Consider the following 13,194-nt stretch of genomic DNA (forward strand, 5'->3'; position numbering starts at 1 on the left):
ATTGTAGGTGAACTCCCAACCTAGAAGAAAAATCCCACCAAACAGCCCCTGGCCTTCTGTTCCCTGCATCTCCCTGGGAAACCCTGAGGAAGCAGCAACCAAGAGGAACCATAAGCCCTTGGTGAGGACCATGAGCACACTCTGGAAGGGCATGTGCCTGGGGTCAGGTGAGAGGCCAGTGAGTTATGATGGACAAACCCTGCAACCTTGAAGGAGTTTTTATTGAAACACAGTACAGAAAACACCAAAGGTCACTGACAGCAGTGAGCTCATGGCTGTAATGGAGTCGGCCCCAGATGCCAAACCACCTCGCTGAGGTGTGACTTCCTCTGGAGGGTGACATGGCAAGGAAAGGGAAGGTGTCCTCTGTCAAGTTCAGAGACCATGTTCACCTCCAACAAAATCACACTCCCTACAAGTTCAGTGTGCCCCCCAGTGGCACCGGTGGCACATCTTGACAATGGGAAGGGTTAACGGAAGTAGTGGGGACATCCAACCCAATGGCACATACCAGGAATGGGAATGTAGGCTGCTGAGTCTTCTTGGACAAGAAGAGAGAGCTATGCCACAGTTCAGCTTGTGGGCCCTGAGACAAGGGCCACAGAGTGTGCAGAGGATTCCAAAGAAGGAGGATGGTGACATGGACAGTGACTCTGGGGCTGCGGGCCACGATGTGGTAAAAATGGAGCAGCTGGGTGGAGGCAAGATGAGGGGCTGAGGAGTGGAAAGACACCAGAATGGGGCAAGGAGAGCAATTCCACTCAGAGTGGAGCAGGAAACAGCCAGCATATTAGGGCCAGGACCCGGTCGGCCAGCTTCGACCCCTTCACACGCAGGATGAGCTCATGGAGGTTGATCTGCCATAAGTTGAAGGCCTTGCTGAAAGAGATCTGGGTCCTTCTGAAGAATGAACAGGTATTCTTCTTCTTGTGCCTGGAAGAAGGGAAAGAAAAAAGGAGAAAAGAGATAAAGAGGCAAGAAACATTAGCTCTGTATCATTTAGAAAAACTAAAGATGGTGGCTTTGGCCAACTCACCAGCTCCCTGCCCCTAGGGACTACTCTTGGATACAGGATCATACTATACCACTACCCAATCAGGAGCCAGAGGAAATCAAATATTTCAAAGGAGTTTTTCAAATAAGTGGAATAAACAAAAGCAGTTGTTTCACAGGGCATCAATGGTCTAATAAACCCATTGGGTAGAACATTCCAAAGTTTCTTTCTCCAAAAGCATAGTAAATGTATGCCAACCAAGAATCCCCCAAACCCAAAAATAGTCAAAGCCTTTCCAAACTTTCTAAGGATAAGAATCACTTGGAAACCTGGTCAGGTGGTCCTGGGAGGCTAAGGCCATTATGAATTCAGCCCGGCTCAATCCCTTCTGCACCAACAAAAGGACATGATGAAAACTGGTGTTTATGATGATGACCTATTCAAGACTTCATTTCCTGAACTCTCAGAGGAAGAATAAATCAAAGTTGGCCCTTTCAGTGTGCAGTATATTATGCTGTAAACTAATTCAATATTTGATAATGGGTACGTGATATATGTGGTCAAATCTCCCTTCACCAGATAGGCTCCCAGAATGGTCCATTCCCAGCATGGAAGGGCTAGAAATTGAGCATCATCTAGGCTTCCTCTCTTGAGTGAGAACAATCATCCAGAGCATGGCCCTTCCGACGTATTCGTCACACTCAGTAATAGAGCCTGAAACCCTCTTTCCTCTGGAACTAGCTCCCTGAGGAAGCACACTTCTCTTCCTCATTAATGCCCAAAGGTGCTGAGGCATCTAAAAAGATCTGAGGCCGGACATGGTGGCTCATGCCTGTAATCCCAGGACTTTGGGAGGCCAAGGCAGGTGGATCACTCGAGGTCAGGAGTTCAAGACCAGCCTGGCCAACATGGTGAAACCCCATATCTACTAAAAATATAAAAATTAGCTGGGCATGGTGGTGGGCACCTGTAATTCTAGCTACTCAGGAGACTGAGGCAGGAGAATCGCTTGAATTCGGGAGATGAAGGTTGCAGTGAGCCGAGACCACACCACTGTACTCCAGCCTGGGGGAGAGAGTCAGACTCTGTCTCAAAAAAGAAGATAAATTAAATAAATAAATAAATAAATAAATAAAAAGATCTGAGATCAAGAGAACCTGAGTCACAGTCTCACCTACAGGACAAACAGCACTGGCCTGGCTGACAAGTCCCAGGACCAATTAGTGGAGAGACACACATCAGGGCTTCCTGACCTCAAACTTGGGATACTTTTCAAACTTTAACTTTTCCTGCAGGGAGATCTGGAGATTTGAAGCTCAGGCAGGGCCCTGTAGACTGGTGGGGAAAGGTGGCAGCAAAAGCAGGACCCCTGGGGCAGGCCAGGGGGCTAGGAGGGGAGGAGAGGGAGGAGCCCACACTCACTCAGCTAGCGCTCTGATGCAGCAACGTGACATGTTGAGAAAGGAGCTGGCGCTGGCGCGGGTGCCCAGTGCAGCCTCAATGCCACGCAGCAGGTCGTTGGTCTTCAAGATGAGCAGCATCTGGCGCGGCACGTGGTTGAGGAGACGGCTGATCTGGGGGAGGTAGTTGGCCGCGTTGTTGCGAATCTCTAAGTCCTGAGGCAGCAATGGGGCAACAGAAACAGATGGTTGGTATGGGCAGTGGGGCCAGGGGTGGCAGGGGTCTGGCAGGCTGTGACCAGATGGCTGCAAAGAAGCCCCAGGAAGGAGCTTCAGGCACCGCTGTCTTGGCACTGCTAGGAGCACTCCCCATAGGGAAGTCTAGCACAAGCCACTGTATAGCCTGACAAACCCGGAAGGGGATGTCTCAGCCAAACTTCTAGGAAAGCGTTGGATGTGACACAGGATACATTGAGAGAGACCAGGTTATTCTCCAAGGCTTCTTCACTGGCCGCAATTTTAGATCAGGTCTGGAAGGACCCCCAGAAGCCAGTACCAGCTGAGTCTGGTCTCCTACCCCTCCAAGCCTAGCTCAGGCTGACCTGACTTCAACCCAACTCCAAAGTCCTGCCCAATAGCCTGCACCCTGGCAGACCATGCCGCTGCTCACACTCCATTGCTTACCACTATCCTCGCACAGGAGCCAGTCTCATCCCACCTGTGGCCCAAGGTCTGATGCCCTGGCCTAGGATCCAGGATTAGCCCTTCATGCTGGTCATAACCACAGCCCTTGACCTACCCGGTCTTTAAGTTTGGGGTCTGGCCTCCCCACAATCCTTGTCCCTACACTCTTCACAGCTCTAGGCAGATAACTGTCCCCAGCCAAATCCTAAATATAAGGTGGTTCTGATGCCTTTTCAGTCTCCATAGATATGATGATGATGATGGTGACAATAAGCACCATATATTGAGCATTTACTAAAGAAGCCAGGCACTTTGACAATGTTGGCATGATTAATTGATTTAATCCTCACAACAACCCTATCGGTGTATTATCCTCATTTAAGATGAGAAAACACAGGCATTGAGAAGTTAAGTGCTAGTAAGTGGTGAGATGGGACGTGAACCCAGGCAGTCCAGCTCCCGAGCCTGTGCTCTCACCATCTGGCAATACCACACCTCCTCACCTCACCACAGGACTCCACGACTCTGGGTAAGTTCTCTAATCTCTTTCAACTTAGTGTCCTCACTCAAAAATTGGGAATGCCAATACCCTCTGTGCCCACCTCCCAGCAGCACTTGGGAGGGTCACCAGAGATAAGGTCTGAGGAAGCAATCAGTGCCAAGTCATAATGAGGAGACCGGGGTGCTGCTGAAAGGCTTTACCACCCCACTCCTCTCCGAAGCAGCAGGGCTCTCCATCCTTTCAGGAGCACGTGTGGGCTGCTGAGAACAGAGTCACTGCAAAACTTGAAATGTCTTGAACTGCCTCTCAGGCAGGAGCTATCAGAGTGGAACATCTCAGCACAAAGCCAGACCTCAAGAGGTGCCTGTGGCCACAGCTACAAGTCCCCTGCTCACCACAGGGACCCCCGTCTCAGCACGGTCAGGACTGGCCTGGCAACAGCCTCTCAGCTCCTTCAGTCACCCAGGCTACTACTGGGGACAGCTCTCAGAGCAGGCAGAGTCTCCAGCTAAGACACATCCTGATGGTGGGTGTCTGCAGTAGACCCTGTTGGGTGTCTACCTGAGTCTTTACCCCAATCTCCTTTATTAAAAGAACCCAGGCTCACGCCTGTAATCCTAGCACTTTGGGAGGCCAAGACAGGCAGATCACGAGGTCAGAAGCTCGAGACTAGCCTGGCCAACATAGTGAAATCCCATCTCTACTAAAAATACAAAAGTTAGCCAGGCATGGTGGCGCACACCTGTAGTCCCAGCTACTCAGGAGGCTGAGGCAGGAGAACTGCTTGGAACCCGGAAGGCAGAAGTTGTGGTGAGCTGAGATCACACCACTGCACTCTGGCCTAGGCAACAGAGTGAGACTCTGTCTCAAAAAAAGAAAAAAAAAAAAAATTTGTTCACTTGATCCCTTGGGTCATGCTCCGTAGGGAGGTGCAGCCCCTCCCTGGCCCCAGCAGGGAATCTGGATTGAGTTCAGCCAGGGCTGGCTCTGAGCTCTCAGCCCCTTGCCACATGACTGGTTTAGGCATGGACACGTGACCTGCTTCAGCCAATGAGGCAAGAGGAGGCTGCTGGAGGGAAGCCAACACTTCTAGGGAAGGTTTTCTTGCTCTTAAATGGTATAAGGAGACACAGTGCCTTATTCCTGCCTCTAGCCACCACTGAATGAAGATGTAAAGCTTGGAACCACCACAGTCATCTTGAAATTGTGATGGAAAGCCCAGAGGATCACAAGTTAGCCGAGGGACCTGAATTTGTTGATCCACTGAGCTAACCCACCCATCTCCAGGCTTCTTGTAAGAGAGAGAACAAATTCCTTATGTTTAAGCCACGGTTAGTTGGGGAAAACATTCTCCTTCATACAGTGTTGGAGGTTCCCCTAATCCTCAAGGAGAGCAGGGCTCAGAAAGACCGAGCCTGTGGATCCCTGAGACCAGGCGAACCTGGAGTAACTAACTTTATGATCTATCTGGGTTGTCCAAAGTGAGCAAATGGAGTAAGTGTCTCCAGAACGTTCACAAATGCCCCTCTACCAGACCCAGTCCCAGGATGGCAGGGACCTTATAAAAAGATGTACAAGACGGGGCCTTTGCCTTCCAAGTGCTTACCACATAGTTGGAGAATTAAGGCGTGCAGACAAATAACTACAAGGGGCATGGTGTACTTGCCTTGTTAGTGATACAAGTATTAAGGGGTGACTTTTGGCAAAGGTGATAAGAACAGGCTTTCTGGAAGAGACGAGACTTTTTCAAAGGACTGGCATTTAAACTGAGTCTTTATCAATGAATAAGAATGCAAAAACAGGCTGGGCACCGTGGCTCATGCTTGTAATCCCAGCACTTTGGGAGGCCGAGATGGGTGGATCACAAGGTCAGGAGATTGAGACCATCCTGGCCAACATGGCGAAACCCTGTCTCTACTAAATATACAAAAACTAGCCTGGTGTGGTGGCACATGCCTGTAATCCCAGCTACTCGGGAGGCTGAGGCAGGAGAATGGCTTGAACCTGGGAGGCGGAGGTTGCAGTGAGCCAAGATTGTGCCACTGCACTCCAGCCTGGACGACAGACAGAGACTCTGTCTCAAAAAAAAAAAAAAAAAAAAAAATGCAAAAACAAAATTCTATCTTAGTTAATAAAAACAAATATATTGAGAACCTAGTACATGCCATGTGACCTCATCCAGGTCTGAGGTTTTAAATATCACCTTACCCTGAAGACTCTTAAATTTGTATTTTAAATCTAGACCTCTTCTGTGAACTCCAGTCTTAGCTGCCCATGACATCTCTACCTGCTCAAGAGAACCGTTGACTACCCCACCCCAAATATGTCCTTCCCAGTCTTCCCTATGACAGGAAATAGCACCATCCCCCACCATAAAACTCATCCCAAAAAACTATGATGCAGCTTTGGCCCTGCCCTTTCCCTCCTCTCCACATCCAATCCTACAGAAACTCAATCTTACTTCCAAAACACAGCTTGGCTCCACTGTCTCTCTCTATCTCTGTTGCCACCAGTGTAGCCTGAGGCCCTGTCATCTCTCAACCTGGAATCCTAGCCCAGACTCCTAAATGATCACCACCACTCATCTCACCCCACTCGAGAGAGATACTTAAAAAGAGCAAGGCTGGGCATCTCCCTCTCCTGCTCAGAGCCTATCAAGGGCTCTGTGTTGTGCTGAGAATTAATTGGAACATCTTCCTGTGGCTTTTAAGACCCTGCGTGATGATCTTCCTGCCCACGGCTCCTCTGTCTTCTCATCCTACTGTCCTCCTCACCACGCTCTGGGCCACACCAAACGCTTTCTTTCCCCTTGGCTTGAGTGTGCCTGGAATGTGTCCTTCAAATTCTTCCTGGAACTGGTGCCCTTCTTGTCCTTTGAGCCTCAGCTGAAATGTCACCTCCTCAAGCCAGGTCTTCTCTGAGTGCTGCCCCGCCCCCTTACTCACAGGACCCTACTTGTTTTGTCCAGGGCACTGACAACCTGCAATTATTCCATTCACCTGTTTGTTCACTTGTTTACTATCTGTCTTCCTCAACCAAAGTGTAAATTACACAGAAGGCCTGTCTGCCTGTTCATCGTGGGATCCTTAGCTGGTACCCACAGCCCAACAAAAACAAATGTTTGTCAAATGAACAAACTTCAGGAACTATGGGTAGGCACTTTACACGCACTATAAATAAAACAGAAATTATCCTTATCATCCTATTTTACAAAAGAGGAAAATTGTCTCTCTTCCTTTGAGATGACAGGCTTCAAGGCTGTAGAAGCCGAGAGCAGTTGGTGGTCATTTTTGCCACCAAGCTTGCTGGAGAAGGATGTCAACTTGGAGGAAAGTGGAACCGAGAGATGGGGACGGATGGCCTCTTTGATGACATCATTTGAGAATCTGGATCTAGCCATTCCCAAAGCTGCCTATCACAAAGCAGCTTACAGGGTAAGCAGCTTACCCTGAGGCTCAAAGAGGTGATGAGGACCACCCAAGGTCACACTGTAACGAAGAGGAGGTGCTGGAGCCCAGGGCTTTCTGACTGCACAGGCAGAACCCTTCCCTGATGGTGAGCAGGGGCCTCAGCTGGAGCCCAAGGCCATCCCCCACGTGGATTCAGGCAATTCTAAGTGGGTCTGGCAAATTAATAGGCTGTGAAGACAGCAGCCAATTCCCGGAGGCTGGAAAAGCCTCATGGAAGGGAGCCCACCCTGAGCCAGGAGGAATGATCTCGCCCCCATAAGCCTCTGTCGTGCAAGCAGAGATGGGTCTGAGTACTGGATGGAGGTGCTCCCGATGTGTCTCCTAGCCCAGACTCCATGAGACTCTTGTCTAGGTGAAATGGAGAAATGAGCTACAAATAATGACCACAAAAAAAGCTGCTTTAGCCTTGCCAACATGGCGAAACCCTGTCTCTACTAAAAACACAAAAATTAGCCAGGCATGCTGACATGCACCTGTAGTCCCAGCTACTTGGGAGGCTGAGACAGGAGAATCGCTTGAACCTGGGAGGCAGAGGTTGCAGTGAGCTGATATCATGCCACTGCACTCCAGCCTGGGCGACAGAGTGAGACGCCGTCTCATTAAAAAAAAAAAAAGTCTGCAGACGAGATGAGCACCCCTGCTTGAATGCCACCTGAGAAGTGAAGGGCTCTCTCAGCTTGGTGCCTTAGAGGAGCCATGTGATGGGAGACAGTGCCAGGCAGGACACAGCAGAAGTACTGCCAGATTTATTTAAGAGATAGTCCCTAAGGATTCCCAGAGGTCTTGTGGGAGGACTTGGGGAAGGCCTGGAATCTAGTGTGAGCAGGTCAGAGCTAAAGCTACAGAAGTCTGAGTTATTATGGTTAATGTGCCCCTGTTTCCTCCAGACTGATAAGGCTTGGAGGGGAGCTAGGGAGGTATCACCCCCTTTCCCTCCTTCCATCCAGGGCATTATTTCTCCTTGTCTTTCTCTTCTTGTCCAATATAGCTCCAATTCTTCCCCTCCCCCAACACAGAGCCCACCAGTCTAGACTCTTAGACCCTACTTGGAAGGGGTCCACAGGCCACCTCTAGCCCTGCCTTCTGCATTTAGGAAGAGGCAGGGCCTGGAGGGGTCCCCTACCTCAGTGGCAGTGACGGGAGCTTGGCTGATGCCTCTGTTGACCGAGTCCCATGACCGTGCCGTCAGCATGCAGGCAAACAAGGGGTAGAGATCCCCGGCTCCCAGGCGCTGGCTGTACTCCTTCACTCTCTTCATGTCAGTCCAGATCAGAGACTGCCAGAGGTGGCAGTAATTCAGGCGGAATTCTTCCGTGAGCACCTAGGGTGGAAGCGGCAGTCGTGGGACTTGAGCCTTGTCTCCCCACCAAAGGCCCAAGTCCCTGGCTGATGTCAACCATTGCAAAAGACGACGGTGAGGACTGCACCTTCTCACGGCATCTGCTTCTCCCCCAGAGCTCTGCCATCCCTGAAGGCTCAAGTTCCAAGTGACTCTTTAACAAGCCTTGACCCTGAGTGGCAGTGACTATTAACTGCCCAGCCAAGTCAACATTCTCCTCCTCTTCCCAGGTACAGGCTCCTTTCTCAGCCTCCCTCAAAGTTAGATGTGGTCCTCAGCATGAGCCCGACTGACGGAATGTGGCAGAAGCTCCACTTCCAGGTCTGGCCCACAGAAACTTTCCCCTGCACGCTCCTCCAAGCCCTCACCCCGCTGCCAGCTGCCAGCACCATCACCTCTGGTGAGGCTTGGGAGGCAGAGCCTGGCAGTCTCCTCCACCCATCCAGGACTGGCATGTGAGCAAGCAATTAAGCTTCTGCTGTATCTGGGCCATCATTCTGGTGCCACATGTGAAAACAGACAGCCTACCCTAATCTAACGCATTCTACTTCGTTAAGCCTTTCAGAAGAGGCCAAGATTCTGGGCTGTGGGATCAGGTCGCTGAGAGAAGGAGCAGAATCCCCTGGGGCCCAGATTGGTAGTGAATTTCCCATCCTCCAAGTAGGAGCTCCTGGTTCCTTTGAACCAGATCTGCATCCTGAGGACACAGTCTGAGGCCCTCCAGCCCCCCATTGGCTGCCTGCCCCCTTTCCCGCTGGGTAGTATATCCTCACTAGGCCTGAACATGTAGTTACTCCTTCCCCATAAAGTCCCAGCTCATGCAGAGGACAGCTCACTTCTGAGGATGCTTGCTGGCCTGGGTCTCCATGGGAAAGTACAATCTAACATACAAGCCTATTTCCATCTACTCCTCACAATAGCCTATAAAGGGGGTACCGTCACCCTCACCTTCATGAGGAGGAAGCTGAAGCTCTGAGAGCTCTGTGACAGTGACTTGCACAAAATGACAGCTCCAAGGGAGAGAGCAGGGTCCTTTCCAGCTACCCTTGCTATCTCCCTCCCGGTTCTGCAGCTAATTAGAGTGGTCGGCAGACTCTAACCCCAGAGGCCCCGGGGCTGGGTAACAAAGGCCTCTTCTACCTGGTAAAGCCCATGGTCCAACAGGACAATCTCCGCCTTTCCTGTGCCGGGGTGCTTCCGCACCAGTACATTGCCGGGGTGGGGATCGCAGTGCACGAAGCCATTGACGAAGATCATCTCACTATACATCTTGCCCAGGTGGCGTGAGATCTGAAAGAGAAGGGGGGCAGGTGGGATCCCCTCTCCACTCACATCTATCTCAGGGACTTCTATCTGGTCTCTCAATGTGGTCACTTTTAAGGGGAGGCCAGAGAAAATCGGTGGGCCGGAGCAGTTGTGGTGGGAGTGATTGTTTGAGATGATATACTTTTTGAGTTTAAGATTTCTTTAGCTGCACCTTAGAATCATGAAACCATGTGGGTGGCACCTGTATTTTTTAAAGTTCGAGGTGATGTGAACATGTGATTAGGTAGGAGAATTGCACTCTCCACCTCCCACACCCACCCCTCCACTTGTCCCCCATTTCTCTCCTCCATGCCCTTTTATCAGTCCTTCTCCATTTTTCCCCCAAAGCTGAGAATGGGCTGAAAAGCTGGGCTGGGGGAGACATTCCACTCACCCCTTCTCCAAAGAACAGGGTAGGGGGCTGAGGATCAGGAGCAGGTGACCCCACTGCCTCCTCTGGGGCTGCCCCACCTGCTCCAGGCCTGTGCCAGGTGGACCCAGAGTCACAGGCCTGTCTCCCCTCTCCCTGCTCCCCTCCCTGCCAGAGCCCAATGCTAATCTGATTTATGATGTCTGCACAGAAGAAATGACACTAGAGAAGCCGTTTAAATCATCCTGTCACTGCTGCTCTCCCTGACGAGGCAGGCTTCTTATCTCTAGTCCCTTTTTTATTAAAGCTAAAAGCCTCTTCCCAGCTAAGGAACAGCTGCTGAATAAAGCCAGACCTGGGCCCATAGAGGGTCTGTTGACAGGTTTCCAGGGGACAAAGAGATGCTCGACCCAGAAAGCTGACACCCCAGGACACAAGCTGCCCTAGGCAACCCTCTTGGCCTCGGCTAGATCCCATGGTCATTAACAAACCTAACCTGGTCAGAGGGGAGAGGAGCTGGGGCCCACGTGTGGGGAACACAGGATTGGGATCTTAAAAATTCTCCTCTTTCCCCCAGCCTGCAAAGTCCTACCTGACCAGGCCCTGCCTCCTGCCTGGTCTCATCTTACACCACACTGACATTCCAGCCATATTCACTCTTTCTCTTCCCCAGCAATCCCTGTGCTTTGTGGCCTCAGGGCCTTTGCACATGCTATTCCTGCTGCCAGGAGCATTCCTGCCATCTCCCCTTCACCTGGCTTACCCTCTCTCTTCCTTCCCATCCCAGGTCAGCATCACCTCTCTGAGGAAGCCCTCCCCGGCCTCCAAGGCAAAATGAGGTTGTCTCGCCATACGTTCTCAAAGGCCTTTTCTTTCAGGGCACTAGCTCACTATTTGTGTGATTATTTGATTAATGACCATCTATCCCACTATCATAAACTCCGAAGATAGCAGGGACTCACTCTGCTTTATTAAACAGCTTTGTCGAGGTATAATTTATGGACCACAGACTGGCTCTATTATGCATCCACTTGCTTGTAACAGTGGCAAACACGTGACTATGACTCTGCGTTCAACATGAGTGAGACCCTCATCTCTGTTTTCCTAAGATGCTGTGGTTCCTGCCTCGATGTTTATTCTAACCCCATTAATCTCTTCTGAATCCCAATCAATTATAATTTGCCCCAAATTAAATCATCAAGAATGACCCTACTTTAGTAACAACCAGCTGACATCCTTATTAGCCTCCCAAAGGTAGGGACAATTATGATCCTCATTTGCAGATGAGAAACTGATTCATCAAGGTTTAACTTACTCATGGCTAGAAAAGGGTCGAGCCAAGATTCACACCAGCTGACCCCGCAGCCTTCCAGTAACTGCTATTCTACGCTGGCTTGCACCCACTTTTGCACTTTTCAATTGAGCGTTGTGACCTTAAACAAGTTGCTTATGCCCTCAGCTTCAGTATAATGGAAATAATAATAGTCCCACTCTCAGGGGTCACTGGGAAGGTAAATGAGAATGCCACGGTGCTGTGCCCTGGTGACTCTCATAAGCGCCCCCGATTCCTCATAACACCCCTGGAAGGTGAGCAGACTAGCTTTTATTGTACGTTTTTAAGAGGTGAAGAGATGTAAGACACTATGCCCGCTACCACGCCAGCCCTCCAGCTCCTGCCATTTTCCTGGGGTGAAACAGACATCCCAGTACTCAGTGTCTGTTGGCCTTAGGAGCAGGACTTTGCCCCAGGTCAAGTTCTCAGACTCAGGCTGAGATGCCAGATGCCCCAGGGCCACCACTGTCTGCTTCCTTGGAGAGGGGGCCCCCAGCCAGGGCTGGTCCTGGGTGGGCCAGCAAGTCAGTCCTCACCTTGATGCCACCAAGAACCTCTTCTGTGAGGCTCTCTGGAGCTTCATGGAGCCATGCTTTGAAAGGCTGTATCTGCCAAACCAATTGCATTTATTAAGTAATCACTCATTTTTATTTGTCAAGGACGCATATAAGGTCCAATCAGGGCTCCTGATCAGCCCAAGATAAGCAGTGCAGCCAGACTGAGCTGACAGAATTCCAGCCAAAAAAGGAGAGAAATGACATTTCATTTAGTCTGGGCAGGCCTGTCATGGGGAGATGTATGATCTCCCTTAAGCTTTCTGAAATATTGCTAATCGCTCTGGGCCCCCTATTACTACATTGAAAGATGGCCCCTAAGGGTCTGGGGGCTCAGGATTGGAGCCCTTGACTCTGAGGAGTGAGCTGCTGCTGGTGGGGTTGGGAAGGGTGGGGGCTGCCAATTGCTGCTCATATCCACATGAGAAGAGCCACCAGAGTGGCCCGCTCCATCTCAACACCCCCAATCCACCTGCCTCCACCTCGTATCTTTCCATCTGGGGCTGTTCCTAATGTTTGTTTTAACCAGATTTCACCAGCATAGACAGAGACAGGAGGGGGAGTCCCTGCCAATGGCATGGTTCTGTCACTCTGGGCATGGGAGATCTGGGGATAAGGCACCTCTCTTCTCAGTCTGGGTCCAAGTTCCCTTAGCAGCTACGTGGGACGAACCCCACCTGCTCTACTTGCTCACAGAGCAACCTTGAGATTCAATGTCAAAATAGGATCACAATGAGAAAGCACTTTACACACTATAAGACACACACCACAGTTTGTTTTTCATGCAGTAGCTTATCTTTTTTTTTTTTTTTTTTTTTTTTTTTGAGACGGAGTCTCGCTCTGTCACCCAGGCTGGAATTCAGTGGCCTGATCTCGACTCACTGCAAGCTCCGCCTCCCAGGTTCACGCCATTCTCCTGCCTCAGCCTCCCGAGTAGCTGGGACTACAGGTGCCTGCCACCATGCCCGGCTAATTTTTTGTATTTTTAGTAGAGACGGGGTTTCACCGTGTTAGCCAGGATGGTCTCGATCTCCCTGACTGACCTCTTGATCTGCCCTCCTCAGCCTCCCAAAGCGCTGGGATTACAGGCATGAGCCACCGTGCCCGGCCTATCATTTTTAACTTAGAAAACATACATACCCACTATCACCCTCAAAGCCTAATTTTCAAAGTTTAAAGCACGGCTCATATAAATACAGAATGTATGCCAGGCACAGTGGCCCACACCTATAATCCCAACACT

General features: G+C 50.5%; 1 protein-coding gene across 9 annotated transcripts in view; it reads right to left on the bottom strand.

Moving 5' to 3' along the window:
- Positions 1-200: 200 nt before the first annotated feature.
- The window catches only part of ADCK1 (aarF domain containing kinase 1), a 126,545-nt gene continuing 113,551 nt past the window's right edge, over positions 201-13,194 (bottom strand). For 5 of the 9 annotated variants that reach the window (XM_003260819.2, XM_030803519.1, XM_030803518.1 and 2 more), the window contains 4 exons: positions 9,530-9,679; positions 8,174-8,371; positions 2,417-2,610; positions 201-933 (listed from right to left, as the gene is read on the bottom strand). In XM_003260819.2, coding sequence (XP_003260867.2) covers positions 762-933; positions 2,417-2,610; positions 8,174-8,371; positions 9,530-9,679 — 714 coding nt within the window. In that variant the 3' untranslated portion in view covers positions 201-761. The remainder of the gene's footprint in view (positions 934-2,416; positions 2,611-8,173; positions 8,372-9,529; positions 9,680-13,194) is intronic. The other 4 variants (XM_030803517.1, XM_003260818.2, XM_030803521.1 and 1 more) reach the window with 2 other exon arrangements.

Source organism: Nomascus leucogenys, chromosome 22a (assembly GCF_006542625.1).
Source record: "Nomascus leucogenys isolate Asia chromosome 22a, Asia_NLE_v1, whole genome shotgun sequence".
NCBI lineage: Eukaryota > Metazoa > Chordata > Mammalia > Primates > Hylobatidae > Nomascus > Nomascus leucogenys.